This window comes from Trachurus trachurus (assembly GCF_905171665.1).
Source record: "Trachurus trachurus genome assembly, chromosome: 23".
Classification (NCBI taxonomy): domain Eukaryota; kingdom Metazoa; phylum Chordata; class Actinopteri; order Carangiformes; family Carangidae; genus Trachurus; species Trachurus trachurus.
The window spans coordinates 17,213,462-17,237,965 of NC_139912.1; the positions used below are offsets into that span (position 1 = coordinate 17,213,462).

Genomic DNA, 24,504 nt, shown 5'->3' on the forward strand with positions numbered 1-24,504 from the left:
CATGCATAATACGGCCACCCAGCGCGGGATTCGAACCGGGGTCATCTGCAGTGAGAATTATAGCCTCAACACATGGGGCGGGTGCTCTACCAACTGAGCTAAACACCGTAAACAGGAAGTTATCCTATGATAATATATGATGATGATATATGATAATAATAGTTACACATCATGCATACGTGCAAAGCTGAAGCTCCTCTCTCACACTGTCTTTATGATGAGTAACTCCTGATGTGTGTTATTATAATATTCAGCGCATTAAGGAAAAGTGCACTGATTTGTTGTGCAGCGTTGTGAACATCTACGACATCATTTGTATCTGTATTTGTATTTTACTGAAGTCTTTACTGTCTGTGATGTTTTCTGTCCAAGTCTGCTGGATAGAACAGCATCAGTGTCTGTGCTGCTCAGAGAGAATCAATATCAATCAATATTAATCTTAAATCTTAAATATTGTTAGATGATAAAGAGCGGATTTGGAAGCAAGCAGCATGTGAGCTGTATGAGTCAAAGACAGATTAGATAAATAGATTCTTCCTTATCAGTATGAAGCTGGTGTGACGGTGGTTTACTGCACAGACTTCACTGACTTCCTGTTTCTCCCTGTGTGCAGGAAAGTGTTGGTCAGCACCTGTTCCTGATGGTGAGCACCCTCACACAGCAGATCACTAAAGGACCCGTGGACTGTGTGACAGAGAAGGCTCTGTACACACTCAGTGAGGACTGGCTGCTGTGGCAGGCCCCACAATTCAGCTCCCTGGTACACACACACACACACACACACACACACACACACACACACACACACACACACACACACACATACACACACGTACACTTAAGTGGTATGATACTGCATACTTCTTGTTTCTAAGAAAGTAATTTCCTGTTACAGTAACTGAGTCCTCAACTAAACAAAAGCTTCATCCGGTGAACATTTCATCCACTGATTAACCTTTCTCTTGTGTTCGGGTCGCCACTGACCCGTTTTTAGGTTTTTAATGCATAAAAGTACCACATCAATTTTTAATGCCTCAAGCCTTTTTGACTTTGTCAGGAACCTATATTTAAACAAAATACTTTTTTAAACAAAATTCTAAAATGCTCTGGTTAAAATTATGACGTTTGTGTTGTTAGGGTCGGTTACGACCCGGTTATAACGATAAGAACAATGATGAGAGTTCAAACTGAAATCATAAGTGCAAAACCAACATTTTCATGGATATGGAAGTCTAACAACGTAACCAAAAGATGAGAAACAAATTGGATGAAAAAAAAGTTTTTTGTGTATTTTACAGTTGATTTAAGATACAGGTCAAAACCGACCCTAACACAAGAGATGGTAGCAGAAAGCCAACACAAGACGAAGGTAAAAGAAACAAGGTCTTCTCATGCACACAGCCAGGCAGTAGCCTATTATCTGCTCAGGGCAGCTGCTAGTGGGTGCAGTTCTTAAGACTTCCCACTTAGTGCTATTTTTAGTCTGACTGGTTTGGTAGAAAACTGTTTAAAGGTAGGGTTGGAGATCCTGGAAAAATGGTTCTGTCAGGCCACATTTGGAAAATACACAAGTCAAAAGTCCCAGTCCCTTTCCTCAGACTTCTCTTGAAGCCACGCCTTCACCTTTCCGCGGGCGTGGGTGAAGACACTCAAGGCGCATTGCCACCCACCAGACTAGAGTGTAGCTTTTCTGTGGATGTAGGTGAAGACTCTGATCGTGCACGCCAGAGGAGGGAGAGAGGGAGAGAGACGATCCAGTTGACTACAACATGACATTGTACGTGATTGGATGGTGTTTTTCCAGGCTTGTTTGTTCCCCAGGCAAGTGTTTTTTTCATTTTTGTGAAAAAGCCTTTATTTACTCAGTTGCAATCGGGTGTTAAGAGGATTTCTAGCAGATTAGTAAAAACAATGCTCCAGAATAAGATCTCCAACCCAACCTTTAATCTTCATCACAAGTGTGTCAGTGATGGTGAACTTTTGGCTTTTTCACACCTGATGTAAACCTCAGAGTTCCAGTGCAACCACTCTCTCTGTTATAGATTTGGGCTTAAGTTCACTGATATAAAGAGCGTTCAGGGCAGGTTGTTTTGGTTGGAGCTGCGAGCGAGCCCTCAGTCTCTCTGTTCATGTGCTCTCACACTGACTCCATCACGCTAAGATCAATCAATCAATCAATCAATCAATCAATCAATCAATCAAGCAATCAATCAATCAATCAATCAATCAATCAATCAATCAATCAGTAATAACTTTATTGTCCCTTAAGGTAAATCTGCCTTGAACAAACAGTGGCACTTATTGCTGCAGTTACAACACACATTGACAAGGACATACGTATAATTGCAACAACCTCTGTAACAGCAGATACTGCAAAGAAGAAGCAAAAGCGAAAGTATTTCAGAGCAATGACTGCACTTAATAAGACATAATAATTTGAATATTACATTATAAATAGATAAAAATACTGAGCAGAAGTCAGTCAGACCAAGATATCTTGGTCTCTGTGAAACTGACTTCTGCTCAGTCTTTTTATCTAAAATGAGCAAGATAGCGCGGCTGAGACCATAAGCCGTCCTGACCACTCGCAGACTGTACCTTTTTATACTGATCTAAATGTGTGTGCATGTGTGACATTTTATTCTTGTGTGCTTTTGTTTTGTGTGATTTTCTGCATTTCACTGCACTGTTTTTTAACCTTGGTTTTAGCTCTGCATGTGATCTATCTATCTATCTATCTATCTATCTATCTATCTATCTATCTATCTATCTATCTATCTATCTATCTATCTATCTATCTATCTATCTATCTATCTATCTATCTACTGTTTGGTTGTTGTGGAACTATTTTACAGTAAACTGGAATACAGTGCTTAGCTGTTCTTCAGATGTCAGTGATTGTTTCCATGGAGACACTGAGTTAGCATGACAGTATGGTGTCATGTTTTGGGGGAAAAAACAGGAAATTGCAGGTTGAGAAAACATGTGTTGGTCAACAACCTGCTCTGTGCACAAACTGAGGGACTCAATTCACTACAGGAAAACACACGAAGATCAGACTGAGGGTGTGACAGATAGGCCTACAGACACACATTCACAGCCTTGACAAAAAAAGAGAAGGAAGTAGAACATCTCAGTTCGATCTAAGTTCACACAACACACCCAGCTCATCAGATCAGACGTGTGTGTTAAGTGCTAGTTCAAGTGTAGTTTGGGTTGGGACTGTACAGTCTATGGTTATCACAGAGAGGAAGTAAACAGAACATCACATTTATAAAAATATCATCATGCAGGAAATTAGTTCTAGAGACAAAACTGTTTCTGAGCCACATGTGTGTATTTGTGCTGTGAAGTTGTAAAAGTAATAGTTACTTTTCCTGGTAATTAGTTACTTTTATAATGTAGTAATTTAGTTACTAACTCAGCTACTTTTTGGGGAGAGTAACTGTAACTGTAACTAATTACTTTTTAAAAGTAACATGCCCAGCACTGCACCAAGACAGGGAGCAAGTCGTGTGTGTGTGTGTGTGTGTGTGTGTGTGTGTGTGTGTGTGTGTGTGTGTGTGTGTGTGTGTGTGTGTGTGTGTGTGTGTGTGTGTGTGTGTGTGTGTGTGTGTGTGTCATCAGGCCATGTCACAGCACATGTGTGCAATTCCAGCATTATTTTACTGTTACTGATAATGATAAGGGCCGATAGGGAGGGAACAGGAAGTGGGAAGCACTGCTTTATGTAGAATGTGGACCTGAACGCATCTTAGGTATGAATTATATATTATTCACTAACTCAGTTACTTTAACTATACTAGTAAATATAACCAATTACTTTTTAAAGTACGGTGCCCAACAGTGGAAGTTGGACGTGCCACGCTGTAGAGGAACCACACTTTAGCTGCTTTAGCTGCTTCCTGTTGGCTCTGTGGTTCTCACTCATCATGGCGCATGTCTGTGCATGTGGCACCTGCTCATTCTGAACATCCTTTAGATTCAAACAGGAATGAACATGATGAGCACTGACTTCACTGTTGGTTCTTCTTGTACACTTCCCTCTCCATGTCCACACTCACAAGTGGAATATTAAAACATGTACAGTAGTTTTTGTCACTGTAACCATGTCAAGTAAATCACTTTACTTTTCCAAAGCAGAGGCAAAACATGACAGAGCTGCAGGCAGCAACCATCAGCACGATCAGTCTGTGGTCATACTGACTTCCTGTCATGTGACGCGGCTCGGAGCGTCAGTGTGTGTCCCTGTTCTTCTTCTCTGTTGTTGACTGAGGTTTACATTCAGATCAGCGTCGGTGTTTCTACTGTACGAGCTGCCGTGTGCGTGAGAGTGAGCTCAGCTTTGAGTCACCGCTCACTCACTGAGAGAGAATGTCTGAGTGGTGAGTAGGTGGAGGATGTCAGAAAGAGCACAGCACGGCTCTGAAAGTCTTTTCCATGTGTGTGTGTGTTGTCTGCAGAAGCTGAAGGTGCTGTTTGCAGTGGGCAGCGACGGGGAGGTCAGCGAGCCTCTGGAGGTCAGCGCCCTCAGCTGTGACTCAGTGGAGCAGGTCAAAGAGAAGATCCTGACCGCCTTCAAGGCCAAGTTTGGCTTCCCCTACAACTTCCCGCTGCGGGACGTTTGTATCGGTCAGTGACGCGGCTCCGGTCGTTCAGTTACTGTGGTCAGTTGTTGATCTAGGATCAGCTGATTCCCCTGCTCAGTTAAAGTCAGCTCAGTAGAAGAAATGTTACAACCATCCCAGCTCTCTCCTACATTTCTTACTGCCGGGGATTTGCTTAAATCCTATTTACACTGCGTTCCAAATTATTATGTAAATAGGATTTCACCTCAAACCAGCAGCTGTGGGAGGCAGTTCTGTCATATACAGGCAGGAACTATACACTGACCTACAAGTTCAATGGATGAGAGAGTTATCAAGGTGATACCAAAGAAGGGCTCCTGTGTTAATATGTATCGTCATCTGTGAAGATGTTTCTGACTGATATAGCCTTTGGTTTTATATCCAAATCCAAAAAAGTCTGATTGACTGTCAGTTTTATCAACCATTTATATAAAAAAAAAGAACCAAAACAGCATAATCTAGAACATAAACCCTACTAGAGGCAGAAACATGTGTTACATGGGTTACTAAAAAGTATTTTCTATGAATGAAGTTGTGATAAACTGGGACAGTTGGAGCAGAAGAGTCACTGATGAGCTGCACAGCTGTGAACAATAAGAATAGTAATGTCACAACAGGGGGTTTATGGCACTATAGAGCTCATTTAACTTCATATTATGACTTTATGAATGGAGTGCCAGTGATATCTGAGCTGCCATAAACTCATCTGCATCTTCACACTGTTCTCCCTCCAGAGTTTGAGAAGGACGGCTCCTTTGTTCTTCTGGAGGAGGTGGACAAGAGCTCGGAGGTAGTCGGGGAGGTGACGATGCTCAACACGCTCAGTCACTACAAGGTGAGAGTTGTACTGTATGTCAGACTTTCACATTCATGCACAAACTCTTGTGTTGCGGTTTATTGGGTAGAGGTGAAACTGGAATGAAATGCTGCACTTAATAAACTACCGTGACCTCAGGGTGCAGACCTCCTCCTCTGTCTGGGTTCATCATTTTTTATTGTGTGGTTTACAGGGTGAATGAGGAGGCTATTTTGGGGCTTTGTGTGTTCTCTGGTTTGTCACAAGACAGAAACTGGATAAGTACAAATGATGATCAGCATGTATTTCATAACAATGAAAACCTGTTGTAGACATAAAGGGAAAATCACATCCTCTTATTTCAACATTTCAGACCTATTTGTTTTGTCTCTGTGGTCAAAAAAGGAGAATTTATTTAGAATTACAGATAAAGTTTTGTTTTTTGTTTTAAATTGCAGTCAGTGCTGTCCAATTCTATGTCCTTCTGAACTCTTTGACTTCCACTGCAGCCTGGGTTTCTCTGTTTTCCCTTTGATTGGACCACTCAGAAAACAGCCAATCAGGAGAGATGCACTGACCCTCTTTCCAGGAACAGTAAAATTAGATGAGATGGTTTTTGGTTCTTATGGATCAACACCTCAAATGAAACACAGTGGAAGAGAAAACTGTGGAGCTTTAATTCGCATTGAGCAAATATCAAATACAATTTGTCCAGAGTTCCTGAGAAGCTGATGTTTGAGATCAGTACAGACCCAAACACACACAAGATTAAACACAAGAGGTAAAACTGAAAGCACAGCAGAAAAGGCTGCCACCTTTTCCTGCTGTTCCAGAACCAGCTCTGATCACAGGTCTGTGTCTGTGTGTGTTCTCCTGCAGGTTCCTGATGGTGCCACGATCAAAGTCCTGTCAAAGGCAGCTCGTCCTCGTCCTCCTCTAAGTCCACAGGGAAGTCTGAAGGGTAAGAGCCCCCCCACACACACACACACAGATAAATTATAAAATTGACATACAGTAACTACGGTATGAACAGTGTGATCTTGGCTGTTAAGTATGAAAATAAAGGAATAAAGGTAGACATAAGTATAACAATGTTGGTTGAGGTTAGATGATGTGGTGTAGAGCTATCTATCTATCTATCTATCTATCTATCTATCTATCTATCTATCTGCTGCTCCACTCTCACCTTTAAAATGTCATCTGACCTCCTTTCATCATGAGCTGTCAAACACCTAATAATAATAATAATAATACATTTTATTTAAGTGCTCAAGGGGTTTACATAAAAATAACGACACAATTAAAATACAGAAACATGTGGACAATCAAAAGGAGATATGAAATGAGATACAGTAGGATAGAAGAAACAGAGAATTAGACATGTTTCATTTACAGATTAAAAGCCAGTTTTAAAAGGTGGGCTTTTAGGAGTGATTTGAAGGTGTAGGGGTCTGTATATTCTCTGATGTGTTGGGGGAATGAATTCCAGAGGGTGGGGGCGGCAATGGAGAAGGCTCTGTCTCTGTCTAGAAAAGAAGAACCTCTGCTGATCCATGTCTCTGCTCATTTTCAGACGATGAGAACTTCTCTGGGAAATACTTCCACCTGGTGAGAGCTGCTCTGTCCCTCCTCAGATGTTCTAATCAAAGTTTGGACTTTAGATCAACAGTTGTTCTCTGTCACGGCAGATCGACCCTGATGTAGTCGAGGACCAGAGGAAGAACCCAGAGAGGAAGAAGTTAAAGCTGAAGGAAGTGCACCTCACCAAGCTGCTCTCCACCAAGGTAAGAGGAGCCAATCACAGACCTCGGCTTCCTCCGACATAGCAGAAATGATACCAGCCTCTGCTGTGGTTATTGTTTTTTTTATATATACCATCAGCAGTACAGGAAGTGTGCCGTCTTAGCTTTGAACGTGGATGTTTTGGTTTTAGCTTAGACCTAGAGCAGGTTATTTTTGACCTACATAGGAAACAGGAAGTGAATAAGCAGCAGTGAGTTCTGCTGGAGCTCAGTACGTCCACTCAGTCTAATACAAGACATCACCTGGTTCTGTCTGTGTAAAGGTGGCTGTGCACTCGTCTGTGGAGAACCTGTTCAGGAGCATCTGGGGCACGCCGCACAGCCGAGCTCTGCACGCCGTCAAATACTTCTTTGACTTCCTGGACGCTCAGGCAGAAAACATGAAGATCACCGACCCAGATGTGCTGCACATCTGGAAGACCAACAGGTACGTGTGGGCAGTGGCAGCCGTAGGCATCCGGGGGCCCGTTTCAATACTTCATATGATTTGATTTGATTTGATTTGATTTGATTTGGATCCCCATTAGCTGATGTAGTTTACATCAACTATTGAGGCCCTACCCATTTGAGGCTCTACCCCTTTACATAATTATGTTTGCCAGCTATGTGCCAATTAAAACCTGAAAGGACACAGTACTAAACACACTGTCCATGGATGCACATACCCATGTAAAACAATACATTGTGATTAAGTGTTAAAATCACTATCAGGGCAAGAAACCAGGACTCAGCAGAAAACAACAGGATTGAAGCTGATCTCAACAAAAAGCTGATGATGATTACATGCATGTATAACCATGAATAGGCAGCTTAGGACAACCAATGAAGAGAAGAATTTAAATTGGCAACAAATGCTCCGTGTTATTTAAGCACCACGGACGGCATGGAGGAAAGGACATACGGACAGACAGACATAGATTCGTCCATCAATCAAATCCATCAATCCCGTCGGTCTTCTGGTACCCGAGCTCCCACTGGAGGCAGCCAGGGCTTAATTTGACCCGTGCCGATCGGAACCAGCACCTATTTGATTGAATGCGGGACCTCCTCTGTCAATCATCTGTAGATAAACTCTGTCTTTATTTTATGTCCCTTTGAAGTTAGGGCCCTGTTTTGGATGCATTTTAATCTGAGAAAACAGGAGGGAAAAAGTGATTGACAGATGTCAATCATCAGGTTACGCCAGTGTTTTTCAACCTTGGGGTCGGGACCCCACATGGGGTCGCCTGAAATGTCTAGTAATTAAAAAAAAAAAATACAGATAAAAATATAAAAATATAATGATTAAAAACACCACACACAATCTTAAACAACTGTATTCTATACTTTCACTTTCTCGAATATAAATCGAGTTCAAATGAAATGCAGCATAACAAAAATATCAGAGCTGCCGCATCTTGATTGACGATCACGTGATCGCGGGGTCACCAGAAATTGGTGATGTCAAAATGGGGTCACGAGCCAATAAAGGTTGGGAACCACTGGGTTACGCAATGCAACCAGTGAGTTGCGTGTGTGGCTATTGTCTGAATGCCACACACACATATATGTGCGATTCAGGTGAAACCTAGGTGAAGAATTATTGTTTATACACTGTCTGTCTGGTGATCAGTTGGACATTGAACATAGGTATGCGTGTGGGTGGTCCAAAAGCTGTTGAAAAGCTGATGAGGCTCTCCACCTGTTCACAGTTTGCCTCTGCGCTTCTGGATCAACATCCTGAAGAACCCCCAGTTTGTATTCGACATGGAGAAGAGTCCACATCTGGACGGCTGCCTGTCCGTCATCGCCCAGGCCTTCATGGACTCCTTCTCACTCAGTGACATACAGCTGGGGAAGGTACAGTAGTGAAGACTCGTGTTTTATTCCGACAAGAGGAGAGAGTAAGCGGGAAGTCACAGAGGAGTCAGTCACAGCACTTAACTGTCACTGTTTTCTTTCTCCAGCATGCACCAACCAACAAGCTCCTGTACGCAAAAGACATTCCCACGTTCAAACAGGAAGTGAAGGCTTATTACAAGCAGCTCAGAGAGCGATCGACAATCACAGAATCCGAATTCAAGAATTTCCTGCAGGAGGAGTCAAAGGTAACATCTTCTTCAGAATAAAAAAATCTAAATCAAAAATGTCTCAGTGAGAAAATGTTAAGTTTGTTTTTGTTTCAGAAACATGAAAATGAATTCAACGAAGCGTCGGCCCTCAGAGAGCTCTACAAATTCATCCAGAAATACTTCACTGAGGTCAGTGGTCGTCTCTTCGTGCTCTCCTCAGCTGACGTTCACCATCACTGGATGTTTTCAGTCACTTTCGGTCAACAGGAAATGAATATCAGAGATGATGTCAGAGGGAAGAGAGCAGCACATTTATATTCTACAGTTTCCGGCAGGAGCAGAAGTCTGCAGCAGAAGATGAAGAAATAAATCAAACAGATCAGACACAAGTTTACAGATCGATGGTTGAATCTTCAGATTCTGACCCAGGAACAGCTCTGTGACTGATATAGTAGTTGAAAAAGCATGGAGGCTAACGCTGAGAGTAAAGTTTAAAACACTTCTCCAGCAGCATCACTGACTTTAACATGTGGTATATAAATAAAGACCGTGTCACATTATCTGTAAATGGGACAGCTCTGACTGGTTCATCATCACTGACCAATCAGTACACTGGCCATTCTGTCTGATAGATATTCTTATTCACAGTGACAAAAAGGTTTCAGTGCAGAGGAACTGATACTGACGATAAGGGACTGAGACAGATTTTAGATCCCTCACTCATCAGGAAAAACGTTACGTTGGTGAAAACAGTCAAAAGTCTGTAGGATTTTAATTTCCTCCCACATGATGTTTGTGACAGTGTGGATGAGGGAATGTCAGAAGCTCCTTCATGGCAGCAGGAGGTGGAGACGGACTGAAGCTCAGGGTTTGTTGAGGACAGCGTGTCGGTGAGCACGCTGGCTGCACAGAGCGAGTTACCACGGTAACTGACATAGAATGGAAGTGTTCTGGAACAGAAGACCCAGGGTTACAAACACAACACAGGAGTTTTCAGTCAGAGTGTGTCAACTAATGTGTGTTTTTAGGTGAAGTGTGATGATCTGAGCTTTTTTTAGGCTGAACCGCAGATAAGAGCTTACTTAAGCATCACTTGTGGTATCAAAGCTGAAGGTGATGGTGCATAGATAGAAAAAGAAAGGTGCTGATCAGTCACGACATGTTGCTAGGATTAGGGTGTTAACAGACCAGCTGCCACAAAGACTTGTGAAATGAAGCTGTGTGTGTGTGTGTGTGTGTGTGTGTGTGTGTGTGTGTGTGTGTGTGTGTGTGTGTGTGTGTGTGTGTGTGTGTGTGTGTGTGTGTGTGTGTGTGTGTGTGTGTGTGTGTGTGTGTGTGTGTGTGTGTGTGTGTGTGTGTGTGTGTGTGTGTGTGTGTGTGTGTGTGTGTAGGAAATTAGATTTAAAACCTTCAGATTCGTTCTCTGGTTTGTTTATCAGGTGTTGCTTCCTCTTCCTGTCATGTTTAAACTGCGTAAGAGTTTCAGGGGGAAACGCCTGTTGTCAGTGTGATATGGAGCAAGTCAGAGAAGTGATAGAACATTATTATTATATAAAGGGAGTGAGCTTGTTACATCCCATAACCGACTGGGATTGTTTAGCCTAACTTCATTGGCAGTGAAGGTCCAGAGTGTGAGACAGAGTGAATCAGCTGATTATAATACAATTTTAATGTATCAATGGATAATAATAATCTTTAAGATAAATTCTATTAACCATTCCAAATATAAGGGCTACAATGACATCCAGGGTCCTCCATAGATTCATTAATAAATAATCATTCATACCTAAGATGCATTCAGGTCCACATTCTGCATAAAGCAGTGCTCCCTACTTCCTGTTCCCTCCCTTACGGCCACAGGCTGATCACAGTCAAGTTAGCATTATCAGTAACAGTAGATTAAAAAATATATACGTATATAATATATACTATATTACTCTCAGTCTTGGTGGAGAGATTGATAAACTGGATCGTGTAGGGGTCTTGAACCTGGAGTATTTATATACTGTAGCCTATGTATATTTTGGGCTTGTCCAATCCATATCTTTATTCAACAGGACAGTGGAGAGAATGGAGGACTGGTTGTAAATGATCGTCTTGGAACTTCAGAAGTCAAACTGGCAACTGGATGTTTTTGGACACAGAAAGTTTCACTAGATTGCATTTAAACTAACCCCTGAATTTATTTTTCCACAGATAAAAGAGAAGCTGGACCAGAACGGCGCCCCCACTGAGCTGACAGAACAGCTACTCCACGTCAAGAGCTCGTTCGATCAGCTGAAGAGCTGCTCCTGGGACTGAGCCACTGGCTTTCCTCATGTGACAGGAAAAACTGTGAAGCTGTGAGGTGGAGGAGGATCAGGTACTGAGCTGCCAAACAGTTCCAGAGGAGCAGCAGAGGGAAACTTCATTCTTCACTGCCTCAGTCAGTGTGTGAGGAGAAGTCTTCTGGAAACTCCATGAAGTTTTTTGGCATTCAGATACCCCAGATCCTGCCAGGAACCTTTCTACCCAGATCAGTTTCCTTGTGTCTGTCTCACAGGGAACAACAAAGACTTGTACGGACGCATAGATACGACAACAGACAGGTTTATCTGTAAATAGAATTCTTTCAATACAATTCAAGTAAAACATTGGACACCATCTGTCCATAGAAACTGTGCAAACAGCCTGAAGCGTGTCCAGAGGCTGAAGAACCAACAACAGGCGTCTCTGTATAAAATCCTGAGAGTGTTGTGGTCAGATAGAAAAATAAAAAGGTGCTGCAGCTTTTTTTCATCACGAGTGACTGAATTCATCACTCAACACAACAATAAATTATCTATTGTGTAAAAGCACTGTCCTTGGAAACAGGGCTCTTCCTTTACTGCCAACACAAGTCCAGCGGGGGTCAGAGGTCAGGCTGACTGGAGACTGGGCTCCCGCTCTCTCTGCACCAGAGATCCCAGTTCCTCCAGCTGCTGCTGCTGGGCGTTCTCCAGGTCCTCCAGCCTCCTGCGCAGCAGAGAGAGCTCCCTCTGATGCTGCTCCTCCTGCAGCACACACACACCAGGACAACACTGCATTAATACACATATAGGGATGCTCATTAACTGATTATTAACTGTTAACTGATAAGATTAAAATGCTCTATTAAACATCTGTGACTATATCGGTGATCAATGTTTTTTTAAATAAAACAAACACGCTGCTACAGCTGTGCAGCCACATCCACTGTGCTCTGACTCAGCTGATCGGTGCTCAGATTGAGGTTAGATCTTCACGTTTTGAACACTTTTTGAATAGGTGAAGCAGCTGGAGAGCACAGCGCCTCCTTTTTTTTTTTTAAATGTCATAGCAGTACCGTCCTTACAGGTGATGCACATGCAGATGTCCATGTATGTTGTGGTCTGACCTTCCTTCACGTTGACTGCGCTGCATCACACGCATATAAGTCCTCCTGTGCAACTTGTTGCTGCAAGAGGAAGCCTGCATGTGTCGACACGCCCTAATGAGTTGATGATATAAGGAGCTCATTTTTAAAAAATTAACCGCTAGTATTAATCAGTCAAAGTTTGTGTTAATGGTTAAACAATTAATCATGTGCATATTGTATTTCGTTGTCATTTTGTTGCCAGGGATGTTATTTTGCATGTACAGCCAGTTTCCTGTCAATTCACACTGGTCTCTGGCTGAACCAGCTTCTGGTAAAGTTTCTTGATTTATTATGAGTATATGACAGTTTGAGGAACCCACAGAAGGCGTGTGGTTGTGGGTTTTGTATGCGTGAAGTCTGAGCAGGGGGGTGCACTTCCTCTGCTGCACTGGAAGCGTCATCTGTTGTGTCATTATGGGCAGTTTTCTGCTGCTGTGGCTGAAAGGTCTGTCCCAGTCTGTTGCTTAGCCAGACTTACCGGGATGTTGGACAGCGGCCCCTCGGAGCCAAACAGGAGGAGGGGGGTGGGGGAGGAGGCGAGGAACGCGGGCCCAGCGCTGAACGGACCCTGGCCTCCCAGGAGGAGACGTCGAAACTCGTTGTGGCGTCGCTGCAGCTCCTTCATGCGTCTGCTGAGCTGAGCCTGTTCCTCTGAGAACGATGAATGTCTGGACAGAGAACATTTCAGTCACGTCACAGAACCAGCTTTTGTTTTTATAAAGAAAAATCTGACAATCACTGTCACTGACCCAACTACATCAGTACTCAGCTCACTGCATTTCCTGTCGCTGCTTCATAATAAAAGTCCACTCCTGTGTACTGTAAGCAGCTAAATGCTTTTAATGTGAAACTGCAGCGGTGGAGAAGGAGCTCAGTCAACTGTGTCACCAGTCACAGAAGGTGACTAATAGACATTTATTTCAATGAAAGGTCACTTTAAGCTGTTATATATTTTATACTTTGGCGATTAATAAAGTCATTTGTATTCGTATTTGACTGTTACTGAGATTATTTTATTGTGAAAGTCAGATGTGATGGTGACGTTTACTTCTTGGCTGCAGCAGCTTCCAGTTCCATTTCCTCCAGCTTTGCCTCCATCAGCTGGATCTTATCCTGCAGCTTCTTCTCTTTGTTCTCTGTAAGCGCTTTCCTCTACACAACACAAACACACACACAAACACACATTATCTAAAGCTTCAAGGGAGAAAGTTTGTAGTCGCTTTTGAAACCGTGTCAGTGGTCAAATATTACAACTGTCTGCAAATATGTGACATGAGATTAATCAGTTGAAGATAGCATACTGAAGATGAATAAATGGTGTGTTTATGATCCTGGGTTATTACCTATTATAATGGACTGCAGATTTAAACTCTGGATCTTAAAGGGAATAACAGTGTTCTACTCTATTACAGATAAGACAGTTTAAAGAATTGCAGAAGGAATGGGCTTGAAAAATCTGATTATTACACAGGTCTCCAGGTATACAAACATTCTCAACACATTATGAATAAAACTAATCTAAATGTGGATAAGATCAAAGATGTTGAGGAGCCAGGTGGAGCAGCTGTACCTTCTTCTGAGCCACCGCTGCTCTGTGCACTTTCTCTTTGACCTGAGAGTATTTGTGCTGCAGCTCGGCCTCTCGCTCCTGCAGCTTGTGTTTCTCCTCCAGCCACTCCACCTGGCGCTCCTCCAGCATCCTGGAGAGGAGAGGAAGAAGAGGAGGGAGAGTGTTAGGCCAACACTGAAGAAGCAAAACCTGCCCTTTTCTTAAACTGCCCTCTTATATTAGATAGAAATAGAAATAGATAGAAAATATATGTCAACTACAGTAGTGATATCAGGGGAATATTTAGACAATTGTTTTTGTCATGTTATAATAATTGACAGACACGCACAGAGCGAGACTGAACAGGAGACACAAATAGACTACCGTATTTCCTCAAATAACAGCCAGTATTCAATTAATAGCCATGTCTCATATAGTGATTGGGGGCTTTGTTTACACAAACAAATAAAGACCGGCCCCAAATACAGGCCAGGTCAAAAACAAACTGGAACAAATTGGTGAGGATATGATCAGAAACTCTTTGTGGACTGCACGTGAGGAAGATGAAGATGAGCTAATGAATGATGAAGAGGGATTTAGAAATAAAAGCCTCCCTAAAATAAAAGCCTGCCCCCAATTAAGGCCGGGTCTCCTGATGAAATTAACACAGCAAAAAATCGACCAATCAGAACTTTGGTCAAGCCAGAACTTATCGACCAATAAATCGACCAGTCGACTGGGAGATTACAGCTCTAATGCCAACACGCACAAAATATTTTGCTAACTGCTGTTTTCGGTACTGCGGGTACAGAATATACAACATTGCTCTCAGCGGACGTGTGGATTCCTGTCGGGCCTGACGCAGCAACAGTCCAACTCGCGGTCCGTTTATGTGAAAGTAGCCGGACCTGGAGCTGCTCCAACTGCTCCGTGTGCCACACAAGTTTGAGCTCATGTAAACATGACATGACACGCGCCTTTCTCCGGTCAGCTGTCATGGAAACATGACACTCTGACAGTAGTGCAGTGTTTGGACCGTAACACATTCATGGTTTGGACCAGAGAAAAAACAACGTGTGTAAACGCTAAACGTAGGAGATGAAAAATGAAACAATGTGTCATTTTGCAGCAGTATGTGTGAACACAACCTGAAAGTGAATGAATGAGAACAACAGTTCTCTTGTTGAACTACTTGAAGGACAAAAGTAATGAGTACATGACTTTCTGTTTACTATTTTAACTCTGTTCTTACTTCATGTTTCCGCCTGCTCTTGAAATACTGTGCAGTGTGAGAAGTTGTTGAAGCACAATGGAGCTTAAATAAGTTTGATGTGAAAGTACCCTAATGAATTTAGAAGCACATGGGTTCTGTTTTTTGTTTTGTTTTTTAATCGTGGAAATTTACTGGTATTGGTATCAACTACAAAAGTTCTGGTGTTGTGACAAACCTACTGACTACTGACGTCTGAGGCTGCTCTAAGTAACAGAAGGTGAGTGCACGCTTCCCACAAACCAGTATGTAGCACTCGGCTTGGAGCAGCTCTTCAGAAATCCATAGGTGATGTTCCATTCTTCCACATTTACAGTGTGTGGTTGTACCTCTCCGCCTCTTGCTGGCTCTTCTCAGCCTGGCTTCGTGCCGTCCTCAGCTCCTCCCGGACTCTGTCCAGGGTCTCTCTGAGCCGCTGATTGGTCTCCATCAAGTTACTCTCAGAGTGAGACAGGGTCCCCAGCTGGAGGCCCATATCTTGGTTCTGCTATTGGGTTAAAAAAAAAAAAAACTGCATCACAGCTTTTTGAAGAGCTAAGTCCATTGTTGTTTTTGTGTGTTGATCATGTTGACTTACCTGCTGCAGCTCAGATATCTCTGCTCTCTGTCTCTCCAGCTCCTCCAGCTGGGAGCTCTGCTGCTGAAGTTTAGTTCTGCATCAAATAACATCAAATACATAGTCAATATTATGTCACTGCAAACCTTTAACTATACTACTGGCCTCTTGGCATATCAGGAACACAGAGACCTTGAGTGTAACCAAGACTTTCATTCCATTATCATCTGCCAGAGTTGTTATTGCAACACTCTCCTAACTGGGTTACTAAATCACACCGTCTGACCATCAGACTGATACAACTTATACATCACTAACACTAAGAACAAAGAGCAGTGACGTCCACAGTTAAAACTAAACACAATGGAAACTATGAAGCAGCAAAGGCTGCAGTTAGTCAGACTCCATAGACTCCCATGTTAAACTGTCTGATGATACAGCAGAAATAAACATGTTTACAGTATGTAAATGTATCTATGTCCCAGAGTAGTCCCTTCTTTTTGCCTAATTTCATAATAGCCACAAGTTAGGTGGTGTCACAACAGCCAATGACATGAGACATAGAGGCTCTGTTCATTTTTATTCACAGTCTATGACAGAGGTGCCCAAAGATAGTGTGGGTAGATTGCATGACATTAATTTTCTTTTAGATTTTAATATAATCTATCTTCCCTATAATTAGGACTGAATGCTTTAGAATAGTGGTTACGGGGACACCCAGGGGTCCTTGAGAGGATTCATGGGGGTCCCCAACTTTTTCTTGAAATTTTACCACTTTTGTTCCAGATATATTACATTTATTTCCAGAAATGTCTATACATTTTGAACTGGTTATTTTGAAAGCAGCTCGCAAGCTGAAAACGTGTGGGCAGTGGGCACACCTCGTCTATGGCGAAGTGTCTTTCAGTCACTCTGCTGCCCCCTGCTGGAACCAGCTGGACCAGCTTCCAACGGGTCAAATCCAATCTGACCAGACCTCTAGAAAGATGGTGAAACTGCTCTGTTCTCCTCTGCCTCCACTAATTCATCGGATGAGATATCATCGCTTTTCTTATCAGAGTTTCTGTACCGTTTACTTTTCACAGATTTTACTTCTGTTTTATGCTTCTTTCGGTTCTGTTAAGCAGAATGAATGACCTCTGTGTGTGATGAGTGGTACAGATAAAGCTACCTTGCAACTGTGTAGAAAAGCACAGTGCTATGTGTTAAGGGCGGCTGTGGCTCAGGAGACAGAGCGGGTCGTTCACTAACCGGCTGTATAAATGTGTGTGAAAGGGTGAATGCGACAAACAGTGTAAAGTGCTTTGAGTGGTACAAGTGACTAGAAAAGTTCTATAGAAGTGCAAGTCCATTTATACCTATGCCTGATCTACAGTTGATACTGATTAGTGGACATGGAGGAAGTTACACTTTGTGACACACACTTCATTTAAGTTCCACACGGCTGATGAGTTGTGTTTCGATGGCCTGTCACACACTAACACTCCTATCTACTGATCACATATCTCAAAACTGCTTGATCAGGATCAGTAGCTGATCAGTCACGGCCACTTTATTTTGGTACTGACTCATTTGCTCTATTTTCAGTTCCTCAAACGTTTGACCAGGAAGAGAAACTGTAGCTGAAAGGAAATGGGCCTGGTGGCTACACCAAGCACATCATCTCCCATCTCAGAGGTTTGATCGATCACTCTTTGTCCCTCAGAGCTGAGATGACATGAGTCGACATGTGTCCTCTGCTCTGCGGCGCTGCTGGTCGTCTCACTGACCTCAGGTTCTGCAGCTCTCTGCGGGCTGACTCCTCCCCCTGCTGGGCGCTACGCACTCGGTCCTCCCACTCCTCCTTCTGGCTGTGGTCTGCAGCATCCTGCAGGGCCCTCTGCTGCTCCAGAGCCGCCAGACGGTTCTCCAACTCCAGCCTGACAACACGGACGGACCAGAAACTCAGAAATCACCATTTTAAAGATGTTTAATATTCTATTAGACTGAAACAACACACGGTTAATTCTCACCTTTCCTCGTGTAAAACAGCGGTTTTGCGGAACTCCTCCTCTCGGGCAGACTGCACCTTCCTCACCATCTCCCTCTCCTTCTCCACCACCACCTGTCTGTGTCGCTCCACAGCAGCCTGAAGCTCCTCCACGTCTGCCTGCAGACCTGAGGAACACAGGTGACGGGGAGAGTCCAGGACCCACAAGCAATCAGAAATTAAGTTTTAAACTAAACTAAACTAAACATGAATTTGAATCGTGTCTGACGAACAGCTTAGAATCTGACCTCTTGTTACCTCTGAAAAGGTCAAATGTATTTTTATTGTCAGCAGTATGTTTTACGATTAGAAGTGAAACAACAGATATAAGAAGGTTCAGCTCAGTGACCATAAATGAAACTTTCAACTCTTCTGGTCATACTGAGCACAGCTTGTTCCACGTGGGACGTAGTAAATCACCGTGTCATCAACAAGGACAGAATGTGTGGGAGACGGAAATAAGGAGTGTGTTTGTGTTTCTGAAGAAGGGGGCGGAGCTCCACCACGAGTTTATACATGTTCAGGAGCATTTACTGAAGATCAAGGTGGATGAAAGGATTCACAACAGAAACAGATGTCTCTCATTCATGCTCTTTTTGGTTCTTACTCAGTCTGAACTTTCCCCAAGATTATGAGACAGAGAGTCAGGACAGGAGTGTGTGCGTGTGTGTGCGCGTGTGTGTGTGCGCTCCATACCATCTCTCTGCCCCTGCAGAGTGTCTCTCTCCCTCTCCACCTCCCCTTTAGAGCGGGCACACTCCAGTTTGATACTGGCCACCTCCAGCTTGTGTGAATGTTTCAGTGTCTCAATCTGTGAATCAGACAGAAAGCCGTCACCATGACACCCACCGGAGACACCTGCTGGATGCTATCATCACTACACCTCACTCTGACATCAGTAACATCTCCAACTTCTACTTTTCATGTGCTTGTGTAAGATCCACAGGTGTGTTTGTGTTTTTTTGGGTCTTTGAGCTTGTCAGCTGTGACTCAGCCTACACTGGCAGGATGACATCAGCCCAACGGGTCGGACTGGGTTTTACAACCAAACACTGAGGGGAATTCATGTTGTGACAAAAATGAGAGAGGAGCCTGGGGAGAAAGGGGTTATAGTCACCCACTGACCTGGTTGTGCCACTGGAGCCCACAGAGCTCAGTAACACAGCTTCCTGTCTGGAAGTCACAGCTGAAAGCAACATGTACCTGGCAGGAGAGGGAGGTGACCTCTCTCTCAGCTTTGTGCAGCTGCCCGGTGAGCTGGCCGTTCTGCTCGTGGCTCTGGTGAAGCTCGCTCTCCATCCGCTCCAGCTGCAGGCGCAATGACTGGCGCTCCGCCTGTCAACCACACAACCAATCACATTCACTGAAGAACAGGGATGCAACGGTACTAAGTAAAACACTAAACCGTTCGGTGCGTCCTGCACGGAACAATACGCCATTATGGGTTTTACAATTCATTTTGCATTGGTGTGTACTGCTTTACAGGCTACTGTGTGTGTGTGTGTGTGCCTGTCCAATCACTGTTGTGTCTCCACCCACTCACAGTGACTAACCTCCTATCACACTGTTGCACCTGGAGCCAGGTTGAAAGTGCAGCTTACACACAGAAGCGGAAAAAAAGAAAACAGGCAGCACACGAGCGGTTGCTGGTGGCGATCGCAGGGTGATGCCTGTCCATGCGCACGTGAATGTGTGTATTTGTAATAATCTGCCACATTTTGTAATAACATTCTTGACGCAATATGTAATAAACTTTGCTGCATTTTGTAATAAGTTGTTACACAATGCACTGACTTGCACTGACACCCGCATTTTGTAATAATTTGGTGCATTATGTAACAACTTATTACAAAATGTGGCAGATTATTACAAAATGTGGGCAATATAGTACGATAGCTCGTGTCTGTTTGAAAGGGGCTTCAGAGTGTGAACAGAGAGGAGGGGCTGTCCACAGACAAGTCTGTTGTCTACATGTTTGTGTGTGTGTGTGTGTGTGTGTGTGTGTGTGTGAGTGAGAGAGAGAGAGAGAGAGAGAGAGAGAGAGAGAGAGAGAGAGAGAGAGAGAGAGAGCCCTACAAGGAAATAAGATTTTAAACATAATTTTGGGAGAACTGTACCGAAAACCGAGATATGGACCGTACCGTGGGCTACCTGTACCGGTGCACCCCTACTAAAGAAAACATTTTACTTGTTTCCACACTTTGACATTAGACAAAAACAAAAGGTGGTTTCATTTTAACTGCTGCCATCTAACCTCCAGTGCCTTCACCGCAGCCTGAGACTCCGACAGCTGTCTGATCTGGATCCGCTGGACGTTCTCGGCCTGCTGACCCGAGTTCTCCTTCTGGGCTCGGAGCTCGGACACCTCCGCCTCCAGCCCCTTCAGCCGCAGGTGGAGCTGGGCTTTCTCCCTCAGCAGGGCCTCCACTCGCTTCCCATCACGCATCAAATCTGAACCCTGGTACTGAGCCACCAGGTCCTCCCTGTCCTTCTCCAGCCGATGGAGCTGCCCACAGGACATTCGATATTTTAGATCTCAGATTCATTGTCATTGGTATCGATCAGTATTTCACATTATATTTCAAACACACCTCTGCCTCGAAGCGAATCGTCCTCTCCTCCAGCACACGAGCGTGCTCCTCCCTCTGGTGGTCAAACTGGGACTTGATGAAGGTGTACTCGTAGCGCAGCTTGTTGTACTCAGACCGGTACTTCTCCGTCTCCTGTGGACACACAGATCAGAGGGAGGAGGGAAGGAGCAGTGAGGCACACACACATGGAAATTGGCCATGAAAGCTCAGACTTTCAAATGACTGTCAACATGCAATCAATGCTAATCTCCCCACCGTTGCTATGGACTCCAGACTCACAGCTGCTAATGTCACGTCTCAAGCAGGTACTAAAGGATAACAGCAGCAATTTTCCTCTTCAGCAGGGCTGTTTCAGCTGCCTTGTCATACATCATTAAAACTAAACACTTAGCCTGACAGTAAGCATGAAAACACATGTTCTAGTATTTTTCCATTTTTGCACTAGACACGCATTTCCATTTTTCACTGTACTACCTAGATTAAAGAGACCTCGAGGAGTTTGCTTTTGGTTATAAAATAGTCTCATATTAATGTGGATGAATCTACGTTACCACTTGTTAATGGGTCCATTTTCAATAAATATATCGTTTTGTCTTTATAGTTATTTTGATATTATTATTTAGTGGTCGGCTCGCCCAGCATTTCCTAGTTTCGGTTTCGGTCATGGGAATAATGCCACTGGATCGCCGTTTACGACGGTATCTGATTGTCTTCGAACCTCCGACTTTCATTCTTGGTTAATGACGCGCGGGGGCTCATGGGAAATGTAGTGTGAAAACACTTCACTTTCCGAAACTCCTCGTAGTCCCTTTACATTTATATATTTTACTTGTATTTTATTAATTTATTTCTGTCTACACTGCACACTTTACTCCTGCCCTAAACTGTGCAAAACATTTTTTTTTATATTTTTGTACAAATGAATGTCTCTCTCTCTCTCTTTTTATATTTGCATGTATATATATTTTCTTTTACCTTGTTACCTGTTTATCTAGTTGTATGCTGCTGTAACACCTACATTTCCTATGAGTGGGATGAATAAATTGTTTCTTTCAGTGCTTAGTTTTCTGTTAACCCAAGTCGTCTTGGATCTTTTCGATTAGAGGAGCTCCGTTAGATAGGATGGCAAGCGCTAATGCAAATCAGACAGTCTGGAAGCAAATAGGTTGGAGCTCCATCAGTGATACTGCTGTTCTCTCACACTCTGATCTGACTGTCTTGTAATAAAGACATAAAACACATCGAGGCGTACCTCCTCCAGTTTACTGAACCTCTCTCTGACTGGAGCCTCCATCTCCTGCTGCACCTGAGCTCTGAGCAACTCCAGCCGCTGAGGTGTCATCACCTGCACACACAAACACGCACACAGTTTAGTTGCACAAAAGGAACTAAAAAAATAATAAATAAACTGTATGGTCTGATCTTACGAAACTACTACTTTATTTTAGGAAAAGAAAAAGACCTGCAGTCGCAGCTCCTCCAGCTCTCTGGTTTTGTCCAGCAGCTCTCCTCGCAGCTCGGCCAACAGCAGCTGCAGCTTCTCCTGCTGAGCCTGCCTGTCGCTCAGCAGACGCTTCAGTTCACCCTGCGCCCGTGTCAACTCATCCTGCAGGCTGCGAGAAAGATGCTGCAGCTGAGATGGAGCACACAACACTACAGATACCTGATTACCATGGCAAACTGCTGAGCCAAGTGTGTGGTGGAAAACAGGTATAACTCTAAGCTCACATTACTCACTCTATCTCCTTTTTCCAATAAAAGTATGATTATTTTTCCTTACGTTCCCTTCTCTGACATGGATAAAGGCAGTCCTCCTATGCAGGATTTGATTTTTGCCCCACTATAATCATATCAATAAGGACAGCTACACTCAAAGACATTAAAAAAATTAAAAGAACACTAAATACCAAATTTAATTTGACTTTACCTTGTATGTTCTGCCTTTAGTGTCTGGTAGTTGGTCCTGTGGTTCTCACATTTCATCCTCTCATCAATAAGCATTTTCTGCAGCTCCATCTCTGCTCCCCCCAGCCCGGCTGACAGCCCCAGCATGGCCGCAGACTGCCCCATCCCAGGCTCCAGGTTTGAGACGAGAGGGCCCGACTGGCCCAGGGCGGAGGAGCTCATCTCACCTCTGCAGAAAAATAGCCAGAGACAGGAGTTAAGAAAATGTTGATAAACCAAGCAAAGCTGTTGCTAGGTGTGTATCAAAAAAAGAAGAAGAAGAAGTAAAGGTTGCCAGAAAAGCAGCTGTACTTTATCTGTGGCTGTGACAGACTGCCTCCTGTGTGTGGTGCGGTGCTTTTAAAGAGGGAGTCAGCCTTGGTTTTGTTGTCATCTAGTAACCATGGTGGCTTTGAGTCCCTCAGCTACTTATTAAGATCTCAACCAGTTGGTGCACTCTGAGTCAATCTCAAGTGATTACTGGATCTGTGAGTGCAGCCACTGAAAGTCTTTAACACAAGCCACTCAATAATCAAGCATCTTGCGATTTCCATACCAGTGTCTCTCAACCAGAATATACTCATCCAACTCTGAACTGCAAAAAGTGTTTAGTTTAGTGAGTTTATTTTGGTCAATTGTAGAATCAAGTACACACATCAATTAACAACATTATATACTACATAACATAACAAACAAATAATAATTCATTTCTTTTTTTCTCCCTTAAAGTATCCAAAACAAAACAAAACAAAACAAATGCACCTTGACCAAAAGGGTGTAGGCTGAAGCTTACATTAACAGTTTCTGTCAGCTTGAGAAATTTAAAAAGAATAACATTTGTGTACACAGAAGGCAGTTTACAAGCACACTGGTGTTCATAATTCAGTTTTATATTTGAATCTATAAAGTATGTTACATATTTTCATTTCGATTCTCTAAATTACTCCATAGATTAGGCCTAATCTTTGTTTTACATTTGTTTGTGCCTTTGTTTCTGTAAACGTACAAATCCCTTAGTTCATATTTACTGGTTCAAGTCTGAAACATCCTCTGGACACTATCTGGGAGCATATTATTATTTACTTCAAACATAGTTTGAGCAGATTTAAAGTCCACAAGATCATTGAATGTTTTTGTCGACACACAGCCAGCTGAGTGCCACGGAAGAAAACAGCTAACTGCTCACTGGTGTCTCCTTGTTGACATCAATACTAGCTAATAATGTTAGCACACCGTGGAAGTTTATTCTAGTCCTCCTAATGAAATGTTCCTGTACTGTCTGTGGGCTCAGCACACCGACTCCAGGAGCTAATACTCCAAAGTGTGGTGTAGAAACTTTCAAACGCTTTTAGCTATTTTAAATATCGCGCCCTACGACCCGCGGCTCGGTATGCTAACTAACCAGCTGGCTTCTTTAGTGCGTCCATTATCGGACATACTGTGTCTTTACCATTTTCCCAACTAAGTTGGGGCAGTGGGTTTACAACAAGCAGCCATTAGGACGGCTGGGACAAGCTGTATCTGTTTAAATACGAACAAGCACGAATTAAACAAAATACTGAAGGGCACAACGCGGCTGGTTTAACAAGCTAACTTTAGCAGCGCCCTGGGATGTCATGTAAGTTACAGTTACAGTTAGCACAGCAGAACACTCCTTGCTAACTAGGCTAATGTCCTGTGCAGCCGGACGCACACTTTTTCTCTGCAACAACAAAATGCGAACTCACAAAGTGCTGTTAAAGTACACAGTCGTTTGCTTTACTATTTGTGAAGTTGGCTGCAGAAAGTCACTTACCTCTTGTTGAACATTAGCCTCCTTTCTCTTTGCTTTGCTAGCCAGCTAATCTGTAAACTACAAACCGAGGGATCATGG

The 24,504-nt window shown here is 43.3% G+C and overlaps 2 protein-coding genes across 4 annotated transcripts in view; one reads left to right on the forward strand and one right to left on the reverse strand.

Annotated features, from left to right (window-relative positions):
- plxnc1 (plexin C1) overlaps positions 1-11,748 on the forward strand; it is a 29,395-nt gene extending 17,647 nt beyond the window's left edge. Inside the window, exons 20-30 of the mRNA XM_083999431.1 lie at positions 614-760; positions 4,464-4,632; positions 5,363-5,463; positions 6,304-6,385; positions 6,998-7,032; positions 7,113-7,208; positions 7,490-7,653; positions 8,918-9,065; positions 9,173-9,313; positions 9,392-9,466; positions 11,474-11,748. Of these exons, the coding sequence (XP_083855557.1) occupies positions 614-760; positions 4,464-4,632; positions 5,363-5,463; positions 6,304-6,385; positions 6,998-7,032; positions 7,113-7,208; positions 7,490-7,653; positions 8,918-9,065; positions 9,173-9,313; positions 9,392-9,466; positions 11,474-11,578 (1,263 nt within the window). The 3' untranslated portion in view covers positions 11,579-11,748. The remainder of the gene's footprint in view (positions 1-613; positions 761-4,463; positions 4,633-5,362; positions 5,464-6,303; positions 6,386-6,997; positions 7,033-7,112; positions 7,209-7,489; positions 7,654-8,917; positions 9,066-9,172; positions 9,314-9,391; positions 9,467-11,473) is intronic.
- cep83 (centrosomal protein 83) lies at positions 11,616-24,470 on the reverse strand. 3 transcript variants are annotated; one of them, XM_083999828.1, is made up of 16 exons: positions 24,427-24,470; positions 22,615-22,821; positions 22,150-22,300; positions 21,940-22,032; positions 20,688-20,819; positions 20,351-20,602; positions 19,300-19,431; positions 18,793-18,907; positions 18,080-18,224; positions 17,837-17,986; positions 16,089-16,164; positions 15,841-15,995; positions 14,263-14,392; positions 13,741-13,844; positions 13,171-13,360; positions 11,616-12,309 (listed from the first exon to the last, which is right to left on the reverse strand). In XM_083999828.1, the coding sequence occupies exons 1-16, from the start codon at positions 24,438-24,440 to the stop codon at positions 12,175-12,177; spliced, it is 2,181 nt and encodes a 726-aa protein (XP_083855954.1). In that variant the 5' UTR covers positions 24,441-24,470; the 3' UTR covers positions 11,616-12,174. The 3 variants fall into 3 exon arrangements, with proteins under 3 accessions (XP_083855954.1, XP_083855953.1, XP_083855955.1); XM_083999827.1 differs by having other exon boundaries at positions 11,617-12,309; positions 15,841-15,998; XM_083999829.1 differs by lacking the exon at positions 24,427-24,470 and adding an exon at positions 22,944-22,984 and having other exon boundaries at positions 11,617-12,309; positions 15,841-15,998.
- Between the last annotated feature and the right edge of the window lie 34 nt (positions 24,471-24,504).

Excerpts from the sequence above, each read along its gene's own strand:
- cep83 (XM_083999827.1), bottom strand. Across the intron at positions 18,908-19,299 it reads TCACCTCCCTCTCCTGCCAG|ATTGAGACACTGAAACATTC; the intron begins GTACATGTTGCT and ends TCTGATTCACAG. Across the intron at positions 12,310-13,170 it reads GGCCGCTGTCCAACATCCCG|GAGGAGCAGCATCAGAGGGA; the intron begins GTAAGTCTGGCT and ends TGTGTGCTGCAG.